General features: G+C 34.9%; 3 protein-coding genes across 6 annotated transcripts; 1 reads left to right on the top strand and 2 right to left on the bottom strand.

Moving 5' to 3' along the window:
• Positions 1-1326: 1326 nt before the first annotated feature.
• Positions 1327-5516, top strand: LOC145559450 (uncharacterized). The gene is made up of 5 exons (XM_081620879.1): positions 1327-1485; positions 1583-1653; positions 1740-1820; positions 1939-1982; positions 5265-5516. The coding sequence occupies exons 1-5, from the start codon at positions 1404-1406 to the stop codon at positions 5362-5364; spliced, it is 378 nt and encodes a 125-aa protein (XP_081477005.1). The 5' UTR covers positions 1327-1403; the 3' UTR covers positions 5365-5516.
• Positions 5517-6137: 621 nt separating this feature from the next.
• LOC145559449 (glucan endo-1,3-beta-glucosidase 1-like) lies at positions 6138-8558 on the bottom strand. 3 transcript variants are annotated; one of them, XR_014092720.1, is made up of 3 exons: positions 8241-8553; positions 7786-8086; positions 6138-6363 (listed from the first exon to the last, which is right to left on the bottom strand). XR_014092720.1 is itself a non-coding variant. In XM_081620878.1 (3 exons), exons 1-3 carry the CDS (start codon positions 8305-8307, stop codon positions 6329-6331), a joined length of 372 nt encoding a protein of 123 aa, XP_081477004.1. In that variant the 5' UTR covers positions 8308-8558; the 3' UTR covers positions 6138-6328. The 3 variants fall into 3 exon arrangements, 2 of the variants coding, with proteins under 2 accessions (XP_081477004.1, XP_081477003.1); XM_081620878.1 differs by having other exon boundaries at positions 7786-8055; positions 8241-8558; XM_081620877.1 differs by having other exon boundaries at positions 7786-8061; positions 8241-8524.
• Positions 8559-9956: 1398 nt separating this feature from the next.
• LOC145559448 (putative F-box protein At1g32420) lies at positions 9957-14551 on the bottom strand. Of its 2 annotated transcripts, none has more exons than XM_081620874.1 (2): positions 13183-14551; positions 9957-10308 (listed from the first exon to the last, which is right to left on the bottom strand). In XM_081620874.1, exon 1 carries the CDS (start codon positions 14400-14402, stop codon positions 13233-13235), a length of 1170 nt encoding a protein of 389 aa, XP_081477000.1. In that variant the 5' UTR covers positions 14403-14551; the 3' UTR covers positions 9957-10308; positions 13183-13232. The 2 variants fall into 2 exon arrangements, with proteins under 2 accessions (XP_081477000.1, XP_081477001.1); XM_081620875.1 differs by lacking the exon at positions 9957-10308 and having other exon boundaries at positions 12915-13788; positions 14320-14551.
• Positions 14552-14785: the final 234 nt, after the last annotated feature.

The raw sequence follows: 14785 nt of genomic DNA, 5'->3' as shown, positions 1-14785 counted from the left end.
TGGTCTTATAATTTCTAATCCCATTAGTGGATTGATGACATGGCGGTAATTAAATATGTTGATTGGTTATCAATCCCATTAAACAAGCATTGTAATTGATGCTTTCCAAATAAAAAAATCACAACATTTAATAAGATAGAACTAATTAAGCAATTTTTGTACTAAAATGTAAGATTCCAAATATTATTCATTCTCTTATTTTTGGCAATTGATTCTATATGGGACTAACAAAGTGAAACGGAGGGAGTAGTATCAATAGCCTTGACATTTTTAGACCACATATTATATTGGTATACATAATGTACCAACACGGGATCTAAAGTACCAACAGACATTTCAAACAACCTCTTGCTCAAATGTGTCCAAATTTAATCTTGAGTCAAATTCTACTAGTCTCTTTGTGGATGATGTAAAAAATAGAAGTCTAGTGATAATGAAAAAGTCCAAGGGGTTAAAGGTGATCTCCCACCAAACATGTTTTCTCCTCATTTAATAGCTCGACAATCCTCAAAATGCTACACAAGTGATCCTAGACTCCCACAAAGCTCTTTTAATGATTGTTTGGTTGCACTTATTTGACATAGGCGAAGGAAATTCCTTGAAAGTAAAAGTCCCTTGTTTTATTAACATAAAATTATGTAGAAAAGTTCTCGTTCAAACCAAATATATGCAGCTAATTAATTAGCTATCTAACAATAGTCAACCATACACCGACCCATCATTCATATTGCAAAAATATCATTAAGCTAACATGAAAAACACATTTTATATCTACACTCTTTCAAGGATGGAATGAATTTATGGTACTCCATTCCAAACACAAGCTGCTTGGGACACCAATCAATGGATCTCTAAGTTGATCTCTTAGGGAGAAGTCGTAGAATGCTCTAGTTTCCTCCTTCAAAAATTCATCCATGTTATTTTTAGATTTTAAGCTTATAATCCTACTCCGTAACTTTTATGCAATAACTCAAACAAGTAAATGACATCCTATCGCTTAGGCTTAAGAGTTCCCAAATGTATGCCTTTAACGGCCACTAATCTTCTAAATAGATCTATTAGTAGACTTGACAAAATTTATCCGACTTGGCCAAGTCGTCACATGATATGAGATTGACCCAAATCATTATCGAGTCAATCATTAAATATTTAAATTGACGCATCTAATATTTATCAGAACACCCGATTAACAATCAACCAAAAATTATCAAATCTAATATGAACCCATATAACATAGTACCATTCATCCGAATATGATTTGACCTAAATTAAGTCAACCCGAATACAACCCGTTCATTCATATTGCTACCCATATCGTCTCCGGTCTCCCACCCTGACCCATCGGGTCTGTCTCCGGGCTTGTATCAAAATTACTCTATTCTTGTCTCGTGGGGATCATCAAAATGCCAAAATTGTTGAGCAGAAAGCTGAAAATCAAAACACAAATGGATCCTCGTCTTTGGCACAAAGTTGCTGCTATCTCTGGTAATCTCTCTCCTCCCTTCTCTTCTCTTCTCTATTTTGGAGCTTTGTTGAGCAACATCAGCTCATAACTGATTAACCCAATTTCTGTAAAATTCAGGGGCAGTAGCTGTTGGATTAGGGGCATATGGTGCTCATGGATTCAACCCCAAAGAACCCGCTTATAAACAGGTCAATTTCTACTTGATTTCCTTGATTTAATTCTTCCCATTTCATAATTTATGGTTTTCTTTCTGAAATTTCGAAACTTTTGATAGGTTTGGCAAACAGCTTCTTTGTACCATTTGATGCACACTGCAGCTTTGTTAGCTGCCCCAATTACCAAACATCCCAACATTGTATGTGTTTTTTCTTGTACAATTCAATTTGAATTTTGTTTGTTCAATTTTGATGTTGTGATTGTACAATTTTGTTCTGAAATATCCCATTTTGTTTTGGGTTTGTTGTTGATTTCAGTTTGGAGGTCTTATGAGTGCTGGAATTGTCTTGTTTTCGGGGACGTAAGTTTTCATCTCTTCTGCTTTAATGTGTATATAATGAGCTTTGTTGTTATTTTTGTGGATGAAGTTTAGGTGTATTGGTTATTGGATTATTGTGTTGTTGTGAATGTCAAACAGATGATTATTGGGTAGTTTGAGAACTGAAACTCGGATGATGATTGTGATTTATCAAGTTAGTTATGTGGTCGTCTTAGGGTTTCCAAATGTAATTATTCACTATGGATGTGTATCCAAGCGTGATCAGGCTGCCTGCAATTAAGAATTTTGATTGTATTGGCCTAAGCTTTAGGTCTTAAGTATCTTAATCTAAGCCCGGTTATCGGGTGTTCAATATAGCTGATTGACATGAAAGGAAGAGCCCTTGCTGTCGATTCTGTTTGATAAGGAAGCATGAGCATGAATGAGCAAGAAAGTATTCATAGTGTTGTAGGATTTGTAATGGAATGTGGATCATATTGCTACACTACTTGTTAGGCCTGTTGTTGTGGTTCACATGTTGCTTGAAATGGTTAGAAAGTAAAGAGATTTCATCCCCTATGAATTGACCCTTTGTACTTGGATTTTGAAAGGATTGATTACATTATGTTTAGTGACTTGATAAGGAATTGTGAAATATGATGGTTTGATAAGTGACAATTGTGCTTGACTTTAGATTCAATATAGGTAAGGACTTTGTTAGTTGTATGTCCCTGTAAGGCTGTAATTGAAGATCATGGTGCTGTCCTCAAAACGTTTCTAATGATATTTATTGGGTCAAGATTAGTTATTATTGTAGCCTGAAGAGGCAGTTATTGAGAAATTGTTATATACACCCATGACTCCATGAGTATTTTGTTCTCATTTTGATAATTGTTTTATTTTTTTTATTTTTTATTATTATTATTTTTTTTTTATGTCATCATCAAATGAGAGCAAAAACTAATCTTGGGTGTATAATCTTTGGTGTATGGTGCACCTGGGTGTATTTAACAAATTCTAGAAGTTACTTGGTTAGTTAGAAGAGAGAATGGCATCCAGAGTAGTTTCTGTTTAGATCTTGGGAATGAATCATGCCACTCGAAAGCTAGCAGGTTATGGAAAAGTTGGAAGAGGGAGGGGGGTGTTGATGATGGAGATGTATATAGACTAAACAGTGATTCTGGAGTGACTATTTTTTCCTAAGATGGGAAAGTGATAACAAAATAATCTGTCCTTTTCTACCTGTTATATATATTGATGGGGGTGGGTTCGGGGAAGGGGGGGTGGGGGACAGATGATTGTCCTTACTTTTTTTAGTGCTAGTTTGTTGAAAGGTGTAATTTGTAAATTCAAACAATAACTATTGACACAACCTTTCAAAACACTGATTTTCATGCATTTCAAAACTATACAAGAGCTCGTAATGTTGTCATAAAGACCTAAAATCTTTTAAACCTAATTTTGAAATTCTTTGAAAGTTGAATGATCAACCTTGTAGTTGCTTGACAAATTAGCATGGTCTTTGGAGGTCACCAATGTAGTGTAGATTTTGTGAGAGGTGGGAGTATTAAATCATAGAATGAAGCATTAGTTGGTGAAAAGGACTATATTACTCTTTTCAGTGCTTATAGTTATAATGAGATATATTTTATACAAGCAATCTCTCACTAGTTCTTTGCATGTATATCAAAGGCTCCTATAAGAACTCATTTGTACATTATTATGTATAATATGCAATCATTTGGTGTTTATGAGTTGATAAGCCCTTAATTATGTACCCATTTCTTTGTGAGCTTTATTAAGGTTAAAATCAGTGGGCGAGATCACTGCATAGAAGTTCAAACCTAGTGCATTACAATGCGTAGCTTCTTGGCAATTGCTTAGTTGCCAATGCAATGCTAATTTTTTGGTCACTTTTTGATCTGAGAGCAAGGGGCAGCCTTATTGCAGTTCCTTCCCCCCCCCCCCCCCCCCCCCCCAAGGGGGGCTTCGGGGGGGGGGGGGGGTAAATTGTGCATCACTCCTAATCTATGAATTAAACTCTGATATATTGATTCTTCTAAATTGATGTTTTGAAATCATGGCTCTAAGCCTCATAAATAATCCCAGCTTTGAGTTATTTAGAACAATCCTTTGTTGGATCTAATTGCAAGTATATTTGAAGTGCTTGAGTAAAGTATGAAAGGACACCGACCCAACTTTGATTATAACTGTAATTTAGATGCTTATCTCTGCATTTGGTACATTAAGAGAAAGCTTGCATATAGTTTCATTTTATTCTAGCACAGAGTCTGCTGTATCCTAGAGAAACTTTCTTTCATTGAGGTTACTTTGAGGAACAAATGTATGCCTTACTAAGAATTGTTCATTTCAATTTTGTCCAATTGTCACGGCTTGAACTTGGAACCTCTAATGCAGTAGGCACACAAGTAGGACTTATAGATGCACAGAGTATTCTATATGGTAATGCATTAGGTATGCATTTTAAGCGTAAGTCTTGAAGATAACAATATATTGACTGGTGATGCATGGTGGAATAGAGCTCTGTATCTTCCATAATTGTCTGATCAGTGGTATGAGATGGGAGGAACAACTTTGGTTGATTTTACAGCATGTCTGCGTAGGAATTTTGATAATATTTGGCATAATGATCACGTGTTCTTCAGGTGGAATGTTATATTTAGAGTGACAACTTATTGATACTAAATCCTATGGTGCATCTAGTTGTAATTTACCTCCGAGAAGGTGGGCGGCAGCTTGTGTAGAGCTATTTTTTTGTATTTGTTCTGCATTTAATGATTTCATGATAGTCAGCAACATGTACTTCCAATTGCTTTAGCAAATCATTCTAAGCCAAATCAGGTGATGTAACGCTTTAGGCAGTTTTTACATGAAAGTTGAAACTGGACAGCTTGACTTGTGGTTTTACACTTTTTGGAGTAGCATTTAGGTACAGGCATAGCTTACAGAATGGTATTGCAAGGCTAAGAAATGATTTCGAAAATGTGGTCAATATTTTATATGATTAAAGGGTTCTTTTTGGAAGTACTTCAGAATCTTGAGTTTGCTTCTTGTATGGCTTCTGGAAAGAGTTTTCCTTCTCTTTTCAAAGACTTTTGGCATCATTGCGGAAGTGATCATGCAAAATGCTAATATTCACTTTATTTATTTATTTTTTAAAATTTTAATGTACTGCATCCTGAATTATTCTTGTAGAGATGCCTTCTTGATAGTGAAGAAATTCATTCAAGGCATATGTAAAGTGCAAAAAAGCGTGTTAACTTCCAAATTGAACTGATGCATCTAGAGTTGATTATTTTGCAGGTGCTACTCCGTGGCATATCTAGAAGACAGAAAGTTCAATAGATTGGCACCAATTGGCGGCTTTGCGTTTATAGCTGGCTGGGCTAGCCTGCTTTTCTGAAAACTCGAGGTACAAAAGACAGTATGCACACTTTTTCATTGTAAACAGATAGCGGAATTATTACTTGGACTGGTAGTTTGGTACAATGCATCAAAAATGATTCAGACATTAGTGTAATTGAATTGTTAAACTATATATTGTTTCAGCATTTACCAGTGTATCATGTTGAGTGCATAATTGTGATGCACCTTCCCAGTACCATCGACTACTGTAAAGTCTTGATATCATTTTCTTGTGTACACGAGTACTGCTGTCATGCTGTGGATACGTAGTACTAATTTTGCGATTGTTTTATTCTTGCATTTGAACGGTCTGAAGCAAGATACACAAGAAATGATAATCATAATACCCGTTATATTTTTCTCCTTCCATTCTCTAGTCATCACTCTATTTAAGTTTTTTTTTTTTTTTTTTTTTTTTGGGGGGAGGGGGGGGGGGGGGGGGGGCATGCCAGTCATAATCGATTTGTCTTTAAAATTGTACGCCTCCATAACTCTTTTCTGGTTATTTTAAATACGGAGTAGCTAGTATATGTTACTCAGACTTTTCGTCTTACCTCAAGTACCCGTGTCAAACCCTCGACACCCGAACATGAGTATGACACTTGGATACTTCAGTTTACTTTAAAATCATAGACTTTTTTCACAAAATAGCCGAGTCGGACATTTAGATACATTTGTGTCGGACATGGGTGCCCAAGTCTGAGTAACATAGGATAGTGTAGAGATTTACATTGTGAACGTGAACTGCAACTGAAATTAAGGGAAAATATGTTTATTTTGTGTTTGCAATTGAATATTCTACTCCATTGTTCATACAATATGAATGTGAACGAACTACTTTGTTCTTACATAACATCAGCTTTCTTCTAGCTTCTTTTTCAAAACCTCATTTACAACTTGACATATAAAGAATGTAAAATTAATAATTAAAAGTATTACAAATAAAAATTAAAACGTAATTCTCAAGAAAGATATTCGAAGTGGCAGTTGTCATGACCTGCACGGCAAAAATAACAAAGGCAAATCATTAAAAGGATAAAGTAAGATTCACACAGTTAAGAAAGTAGAAACTTGTCTTAACCCCTTCCTGTGTACAACTGGAAATTGCTAATAAAGAATTGGTAACATAACACATGCAACATTCGCTAAAAACTTTAAACACCTAACATTAAATTAGTCAATATCGGAATATGCGAGTAATTATTTTGAATAGCGTGTTGCAACAACTGCTTATAACAACTTTAAACAGCTAAATGAAATTAGTCTATATCGAAACGTATTAGCTGATTTGACTAGGGAGTTGCATCAACTGCTTGCGGATATTTTCCCACAAGCGTGATAATTATTGTTTTATTGTTTTGTTTGGTTCACCAAAACCAGAAGAGGCCAGGTTAAGATAGCATGTATATGTCAGGATGCCCATCATATATGCACATGTACATAATGCACATAAACATGCTTTTAATCTTAGTCTACTAATAAATCCATGTGGATATGATGGTGAATTGGTGATGATGCTAGGACCCTTCATGCTTCTTTTAACTTGCTTACATATTTTGTCTTTCTTTTTTTTGGGATTCTTTTATCTCTATTTAGAACTTCCAAATGCGTAAGTTATATAGATTCCATAGGTTATAAGTTCTATATGCATAACTGCATAAGATATATAGATTCCATAGGTCTAGTATGCCACTTTATATATTTTTATTTTTATCATTACTATTTGTGGCCACTTAATTACAATGTATAATAATTTTTTTTTTTGTAAAATAATGAAAATCCAAATTCACTTATTTACACGCTAAATAAAATTATAAAATTTTGATGCTTTTAACAAAATGGCCATAATGCTCCCTTTTTTTTATTATTTTTTTTTATGTAGAGAGAGTTACGATGGAAAATGATGTGGACAAGATTTGATTTCAGGCCTTTAATACAACTCCTCAAGACTTTAACCAATTAAACTAATTGATTATCCACATTCGTATGAGTATTTTTTTTGCTAAATTGAAAAAATTAACAATATATTCAAGTATAATGAGTTAAATTACTTATGTACGGAGTATTACTTTAGCAAAATCATTTTACAATAATTTTAAATTTTTAATAAATGTTGTATGTGTCAGATTTATAATGGAGAACCTATAATCAAACCAGTTAATTCAAATTATTGCAAAATTAGTGTATACTTAGAAAGAAAAATTACACATTAAGTATTTGATATGTCAAAAATGATAATGTTGCAATCATTCGTCTGTAGGAGACAGTGATTTTTTTATGATAGATTGATACTAACATTATGCTAAAATAGTGATTTTCATGTCATTTTAACATGTTAGATTACTAAATTCAGCAGTTAAATGTATGCATAATCTGAGAAAAAAAAAAAAGAGATAATAATATGGAAGAAAAGACATACTTGGATCTTGTTCAGTGATCAGGGCAGCACCATTGAAGTAGCAATTACCACCTTTGTTTTTATGATTTTGAAAGTAACTGTTGAACACAAAGTCAGCATGATCTTTGGTTGTGTTGGGTTGATAGCATGATTGATTCTCTTGAATCATGTCACACTTTACATCTTGCTGTCCACACGCCCAGTTTATTGCTGTCTGCAATTCATCATCTGGTGTCTGCACATCCGCGATGCACCACTGCTGCCCTGGATCATCCTGTCCCCCGTCGTCTCCTGTAACTTCACAACCCAACTACAGAATGAGCTATAAGAAACAGAGAATTTTTTTTAAGAGGTTATCTCTCAAAATCATGTAAGAAAGGAAAAACTGTTTTTATATAAACTGTGGATCCACACCAATATGGGAGGTTTAGATGTTCGCGGTTTTTATACAACGTTGTGAATGTTAAAGAAGATACCTGAAATCCGTGGAACTACGAGGAGGAGGAGCAAAGGAAGCAAGAACTTCAAAGAAGAGGAATACATTGTGTGTTAAAGAGGAGAAAATTTTGGGATTATTTTAGGTAGGATGAATTGCTGGATTAACAAATAGAAGAGGAAACTCCAGTTTATATAGCAAGAAATTTATTGATAATGTATTAAATTATATTTGATGACAAAGTGTGTGTGTGAAAATTGCTTAGAAATGCAAGTGAAGTAAGTCACCGACTTGTAAATGGGTCCTTGGATCTGATTCTAATTGACATTTTAGTGTGAATACTTTTTGGCACTAATTATGGAGCAACTTGTATGGTTAATTGACTCATTACTCGTCTTTTGCTAGGAAAGAGTTGTGAGTTGTCCTCCCAAATTATTCAGACTGTCTTATACGCTGTCGCTGCCAGTCTGGATTCTGTTTTCTTAGTGTAGCACCAGTGGCCTCGAGAATGGATTTTGAATTTTACGCGGAGTATATATCATTGTTCTTTGTGGCTTCCTGACCCCTGTACTCTGAAAATGTTGAAAATAGGATAGATATACCCCGTGTCTTTATTACGACAATCAAATTTTGTGATTGAGATAGTACATGTTTTGCTATCGTTCCTCTGAACTGTCTGTTCAATGAAAGACTAACTAGCAACAGACTCGAATAATTGAATTATTTTCTTCAGAAATTCTGCTGAAAGACAAGCATCAGAAGTTAAATCTTTAAGACGAGCTAGAAACATGCAGCAAACATTGTTACCAGCATTTCCAAACAATGTGTAAATCACTACCAAAACCTCCTATTTAACCGCAAATTCTGATTCTAGCAATCTGCAAGACTTTCAAACCTCCTATTTAATTGCACTTAATACGCGATAGCTGATTATAAGTATGGACCTGATTAAGCGTGAGGGAACAGTTTTTCAGGGATCAGCCGAAACAGAAAGATGAAAGTAGATAATTTACCAGTTCAAATTCTTGAATAATAATGTTGATGATCCTTCTTTATATGTTGTAACTCTTGAAACAGTCAAAAACCTCTTTCAGATAATATAAGCTGAATCTAATATTGGTTGGCCTGTTCTATGTTTCAAAAAAATTCCCATTTAGAAACATTAGCTTAACTGCTTTATCAATTATATGAAAAGCTTAATTCTGCACAACTTAGTTTGCTTATTGGAACAATGTATTATATGTGTTGGAAGATCATTTACAATGAGCTTAAGCTTAAAAGAAGGGAGTACAAATTCTTTTAAGAAGTGAGATACGTAGGCTCGGCTAATGAAGAAATCAATGGCTCTGATCATTCATTATTTTGTACGATTAATTCTTCCATTAATAGCTTTAGCAATGAAAACAATGAAATTTTTTGACAATACTGCTTCTGAAATTTGTCAAAGAGTCTTCTATTGCTGTTAATTACTCGTAGTATTTACAATCTCTAATAGGATATTCCTTATCCGAGAATCTAACCATATACATTCATAAAAAGAAAGAAGGTTCGTAATGAAGAGCCTCTAATGACGAAACTACATAATCATCTTAGTGATTTAACCAAGGCAATGTAGTTCACAATTCGAAGCACAAATAATTACATTATGAAGTGGTGCATACCAGTGAAGAGAAGTAATGAAAGGAAGACTTGTCCATCTAACAAAACTATAGAAATGAGATGCAAATAGTTACTACACAGAGTGACAGAGTTATCCTCAATTTATCATATAGCATTAGAGAAATGAAAATCATTCAAATCGTTTGACATGCACATCCAAAAGAACTAGTCCGTCACCACTTCGAAATACTTCCATACATGTGGATACATCATCCCTTACAACTACAGACAGGAGCTTGTACATGATCTATAGCCAAACCAAGCCCAACATAAGATCCACTTACAGCAGATAGTGCTTTTTAGGGCCTAATACACCTTAGGAAACCAGATTATTATTATTTTTTTTTAAAAGCCAAGAAAACCACAGCTCCAAAAACTTAGCTACTGCAGTGACAGAACCTTCAGAATTGATGCAATTACAGCAAATCTGCATCTTGAACGAACTTAACCTGCAAATATAGCAGAATTAGAGGGGGTAAGAAAGGCATCAGTGTATTCAAATGTGTTGCATTTCCTGATTCAGCATATCCTAGAAATTGCACAAAGCACTAAACTAGCAAACCAAGAATAAAGCAAGCGGAATTAGTTGTCTGTAATTACCCTTTCGTGGAGAGGTAAGGAAGACACAGGATGCCTTCAAGTCATCTAACAGGCCTAAGGGGTTAAAGCTAATTACCGAGGAGATGTGAGAATAACATGAGCTATAGGGCCAATTGGCCAATTGCAAAACTCTAACATGAACCCTATTTCATAATCTTTGTGATTGCAACTTTGTAATCTTTGTGGTTACACCTTAATCCTAGTTTTACTTTGTGTTAGCTTTGATTAAGAACCCCTATTTCATAAATCTTGGTGATTGTTGAGATAGGTTTATCTTGTTTTGTTGATTTGAAGTTGTTGTTAGTTGATTTTAACCCCTTTTTTCTTGGTTATTTCATATCAAATATAGTGTCTTATTAGTATTGTGATGTTTCCATTTTAGGAAAGTGTTGCAAGTATTAAAAAAAGAATGAAGTATCAAATACTTGTTAAGCAAGAGCAATGTTACTTGGACTCTTCATTTCACCTCACGTACCTGTGCGGACCCTCAACACTCGGACATGAATTAAACACCCGGACAAAATCATGGAACTTTTTCGTAAAATAGCCGAGTCGAACACTTCGAACGGGTACGGGTACCCGTGTCGAACATGGGTACCCAAGTCCAAGTAACATAGAGCAGGATAGATTGTTATATACAGTCAAAGTACGCGGTGCACTCATGAGTATTTTGTTTTCATTTTGATAATTTTATTCATTTAATCATCAAATGAAGAGCAAAAACTAACCCATAAGTTAATTGGGTGCACGGTGCATTCGAATAGTCGAATGTATGTATATAAGAATTTTCAATTAGGCAGGGTATATTGGCTCACAACCCTGCATTTATTTATACTTCCTCCCATTTCATAATGCATAGTAATAAGAACATAACAATCAAATAGAAATGTAAGGGCTTGTGGCTTGTCCATCTAACAAAACTACAAACATGAGATGCAAATCTTTACTACACCGAGAATTGCCTTGGATTTGTCATATTACATTAGAGGAATGAAAATCATTTTAACTTATTTTAATAGTCTTCCAATTAAATTACTAATTCTAAGGCATAGTTTTTTCCAATGGCTTAATTATTCACACAACTTACTTGAAAAACTAACATATATGTCATCACAAGCTTCTTTCCCATAGCTTCCTAAAAGAATTCATTCCCTTAGAAACAATTGAAAAAAAAAAGATACAAATTGTCATTATATACCATAAAACTTTCTAAGCTCAGTACTGCCCTACTGCGAGAGAAATTACGAGTAAATCTCCCAGATTAACTCGGAAGGTCTCGTACTACAGCACGATACAATTACGGTAAGAGGACCAAAGAAATCAACAACAAATGCATAAGACATTGATATTCTCTCAGCTTCGTATTGCTTCCACTTGCTTGACAAGTTGACATTTCCTGTTGCCAGTGTTATGTGATAAGAGTAGATACTCACCCTCTAAGAGTAAAACTAAACCCTCTTCGTACAAGGCCTACAAGGTTAAATACCATGTAGATCTATAACCCTCAGGCAGTATTGGTTAGTTCAACAGCTAGACAAAACTACCCATATTGCACAGATGGTCATACAAATTCAACCGAGCAGAATAGTCAAGGAACCTCCGACACTTTTTACGGAAGGAGAAAGCACCAACAAAATTATGAGGTACTTTAGTTAACTCTTGTATGACTGTATCGGCTTGTAATTGAGAATGACCCTGACAACTTTGAAAGTCATTTGACAAAGCATCATAATCAAACCAAAACTCGTATCATATATAACAAAAACAGACCTACAGCCCATTATCACTCTTATAATCCCAAACCCATTGGAAGTTTCAAACTCAAAGTCAAACAGGGAGTGACTTTTTCTAATAGCAGGGTTCCAAAATATGAGAGAGAGAGACAGAGAGAGAGAGAGAAATGACGTAAGTTGCTGACCTAGGTATTTCAAGGTCTTAAGAAACATCTCTTATCACTACGAAATTCTATGAGATGACACATGACACTATGAAATCTAAAAACTTGTTGCCGGATAGGAAACGAACTAGAGAAGAAAAAACTAACAGAAAGAGTTATACCAAAGTTGCATGTTATGCTCACTAACAAGCAAACTTAAACAATATTGAATACAATGATTTCAAAGATGCTCTTATGTCTAGTTCCACATGTAAAAATAACAGTGTCACATGTATTATCTTCTCAAAATATATGTTAGCCAGCCAGAAAAAAAATTCAGCTGAAAACAATAAGGAAGTCATATGGCAAAGAAAGTCTGCCTTTCATGAATGATCCATTTAAAATTTAAATTCTAGACAGCCTGCCATTATAACCACTGAAGTGATTTAACTAGTTTCAAATCGCTTAAATTAATCTGTAGATGGCTTATTTGCATCAGATATGTAACATCTAATCTGTACTTTTGTTTAAATTATATACTGCTACAAAATAATTTGTTTATGAAGTACAGGGCATCAAGTGTTCTTGTGATCTGAAAACTGTACTGCTCACAAGCAAAGTAGACACAAATATATAATCCATAAATAATTTTATTATACACTAATTTTCATAATGATGTCTTATGTAAGCAATTAGAAAAATACAAAACATTGAAAGACCATTACTATATCAGAATTTCAGTACCATGAGCAATTGCGCAGACAATCAAAACAGAATAACCAAGAAATGCAACTTCAAGTTGATCAATCAAACACCTAAGAAAAACAAACTACTAAATATAAAGTACCTTCCAAAAGCCCTTAGAAGTCACTCAATGGTCTCCAGCCTCTTCCTGCTTCACATAACCAAATTTGGTGGTTGATTTTCACCCTCCTTGAGCAGAGCTAAACTCTCTACATAGGACTCCACATGCCAAGCAGATTCAGGGCAAGGAGGCAAATATTTCACAACTTCGACATCCTCCACAATAGGCGAAACTACAACATTACCTTCCCCAACAACTAGCATCAGCCCTTTCATACTAAAACCAACTATACGTTGTTCAGGTACACGTACAACTACATCAAGGTCTACTGAGAAGAACTTCCTCCACGACTTATCCACACCACCATCTCCTTTCATAACCCAAATGTGGTACCGCTTCTTATCCCACTCACAGAGTAATGCAAGTGAGTCACGGAAAATTGTTAACTCGGGTAAAGAGTCCATACCAAATCGTGCTTCATCAGGACATGCTATCCCTGCAAACACCTCTGTGCTCAAATCAAAGGACACAATCTTCAACAGTCTTCTCCCTACAGCCGATGTCAACCGATACACAAAACCACCCACATTACACGAACGAGAGTGCATTTCAAACAGAGCCTCATAATCAAGTTTCCTCCACGTTTTTCTACCAAGGGAGAACACAGAAACTGAACTTACAAGCTCACGGTTAAGCAATTCAAGGTTATCCTTATACAAAATTATCCTTACAACTTTAAACTCATTCGACACCGCATCAAACCCAAACCCGAAACACTTATCATGAACCACTACAGGATTCCAGTCAGCTCTCATTTTTTTACCCAATTTCATGGGTGGTTCCAATCCAAACTTAGGAAGTGTCATATATTTTCTAATTGAAGGGTTCCACAAAATTAAAATTTTAAATTTTTCACCCCACACGCAGATCACACCATTAACACAACCTACAATTGAGAAATAAGTCAAGTAACTAGAACGAAACTGAAATGGGAAATCTAGGGTTTTAATTTCTGGAAACATTTGATTATCAGAATGTAAGCTATAATTTTCCATTCTACAATCTTGACAATATTTCCTGAAAAACACATCATAATTTCCAGATTCCTTGTTATGTTGCAAATGTGAAAGCATGAATTTGAATTTGCCAATTTGAGAATACCAAAATTTGGAAACACACCTGAATCGAACCAGAGATCTTACAGGCAATTTGATGATGATTTGGAAAAGAATTTCAGTTGGCAAATACTCGTAGTTATCCATTTTTACGCCAATTGATGTTGAAAATTTTCTGGAATTTTTTTTAGGGTTCTTAATTTGGGTAGAAGAAAAAGGGGGAAATGAAATGAAAGCACAACTTCTACTTAAATGTGTTGTTCTTGCATGGTACAACTTCTAACGATGACGTTCAACGCGAGACAAACTGTTAAATTGACGCAACGATCGACTATCCAATTTCCACTGCATAATATCATCAATGCACATGCCCGACACTATAATTTAAAAATGAGTGAGGGATAGCTTAAGTTATTAGAGCTCCTCCCGGTTTCAGGAAATCATAGGATCGATTCTAACCCTCGCCCCTGTGGCTCTCTAATCACAAAAAAAAAGAAAAAAAAAAAAGAAAAAAAATCAATGCACATACA

This window comes from Chenopodium album, chromosome 9 (assembly GCF_948465745.1).
Source record: "Chenopodium album chromosome 9, dcCheAlbu1.1, whole genome shotgun sequence".
NCBI lineage: Eukaryota > Viridiplantae > Streptophyta > Magnoliopsida > Caryophyllales > Amaranthaceae > Chenopodium > Chenopodium album.
Note: the sequence above shows the minus strand (reverse complement) of the source record. Positions and strands in the feature narration are given on the sequence as shown.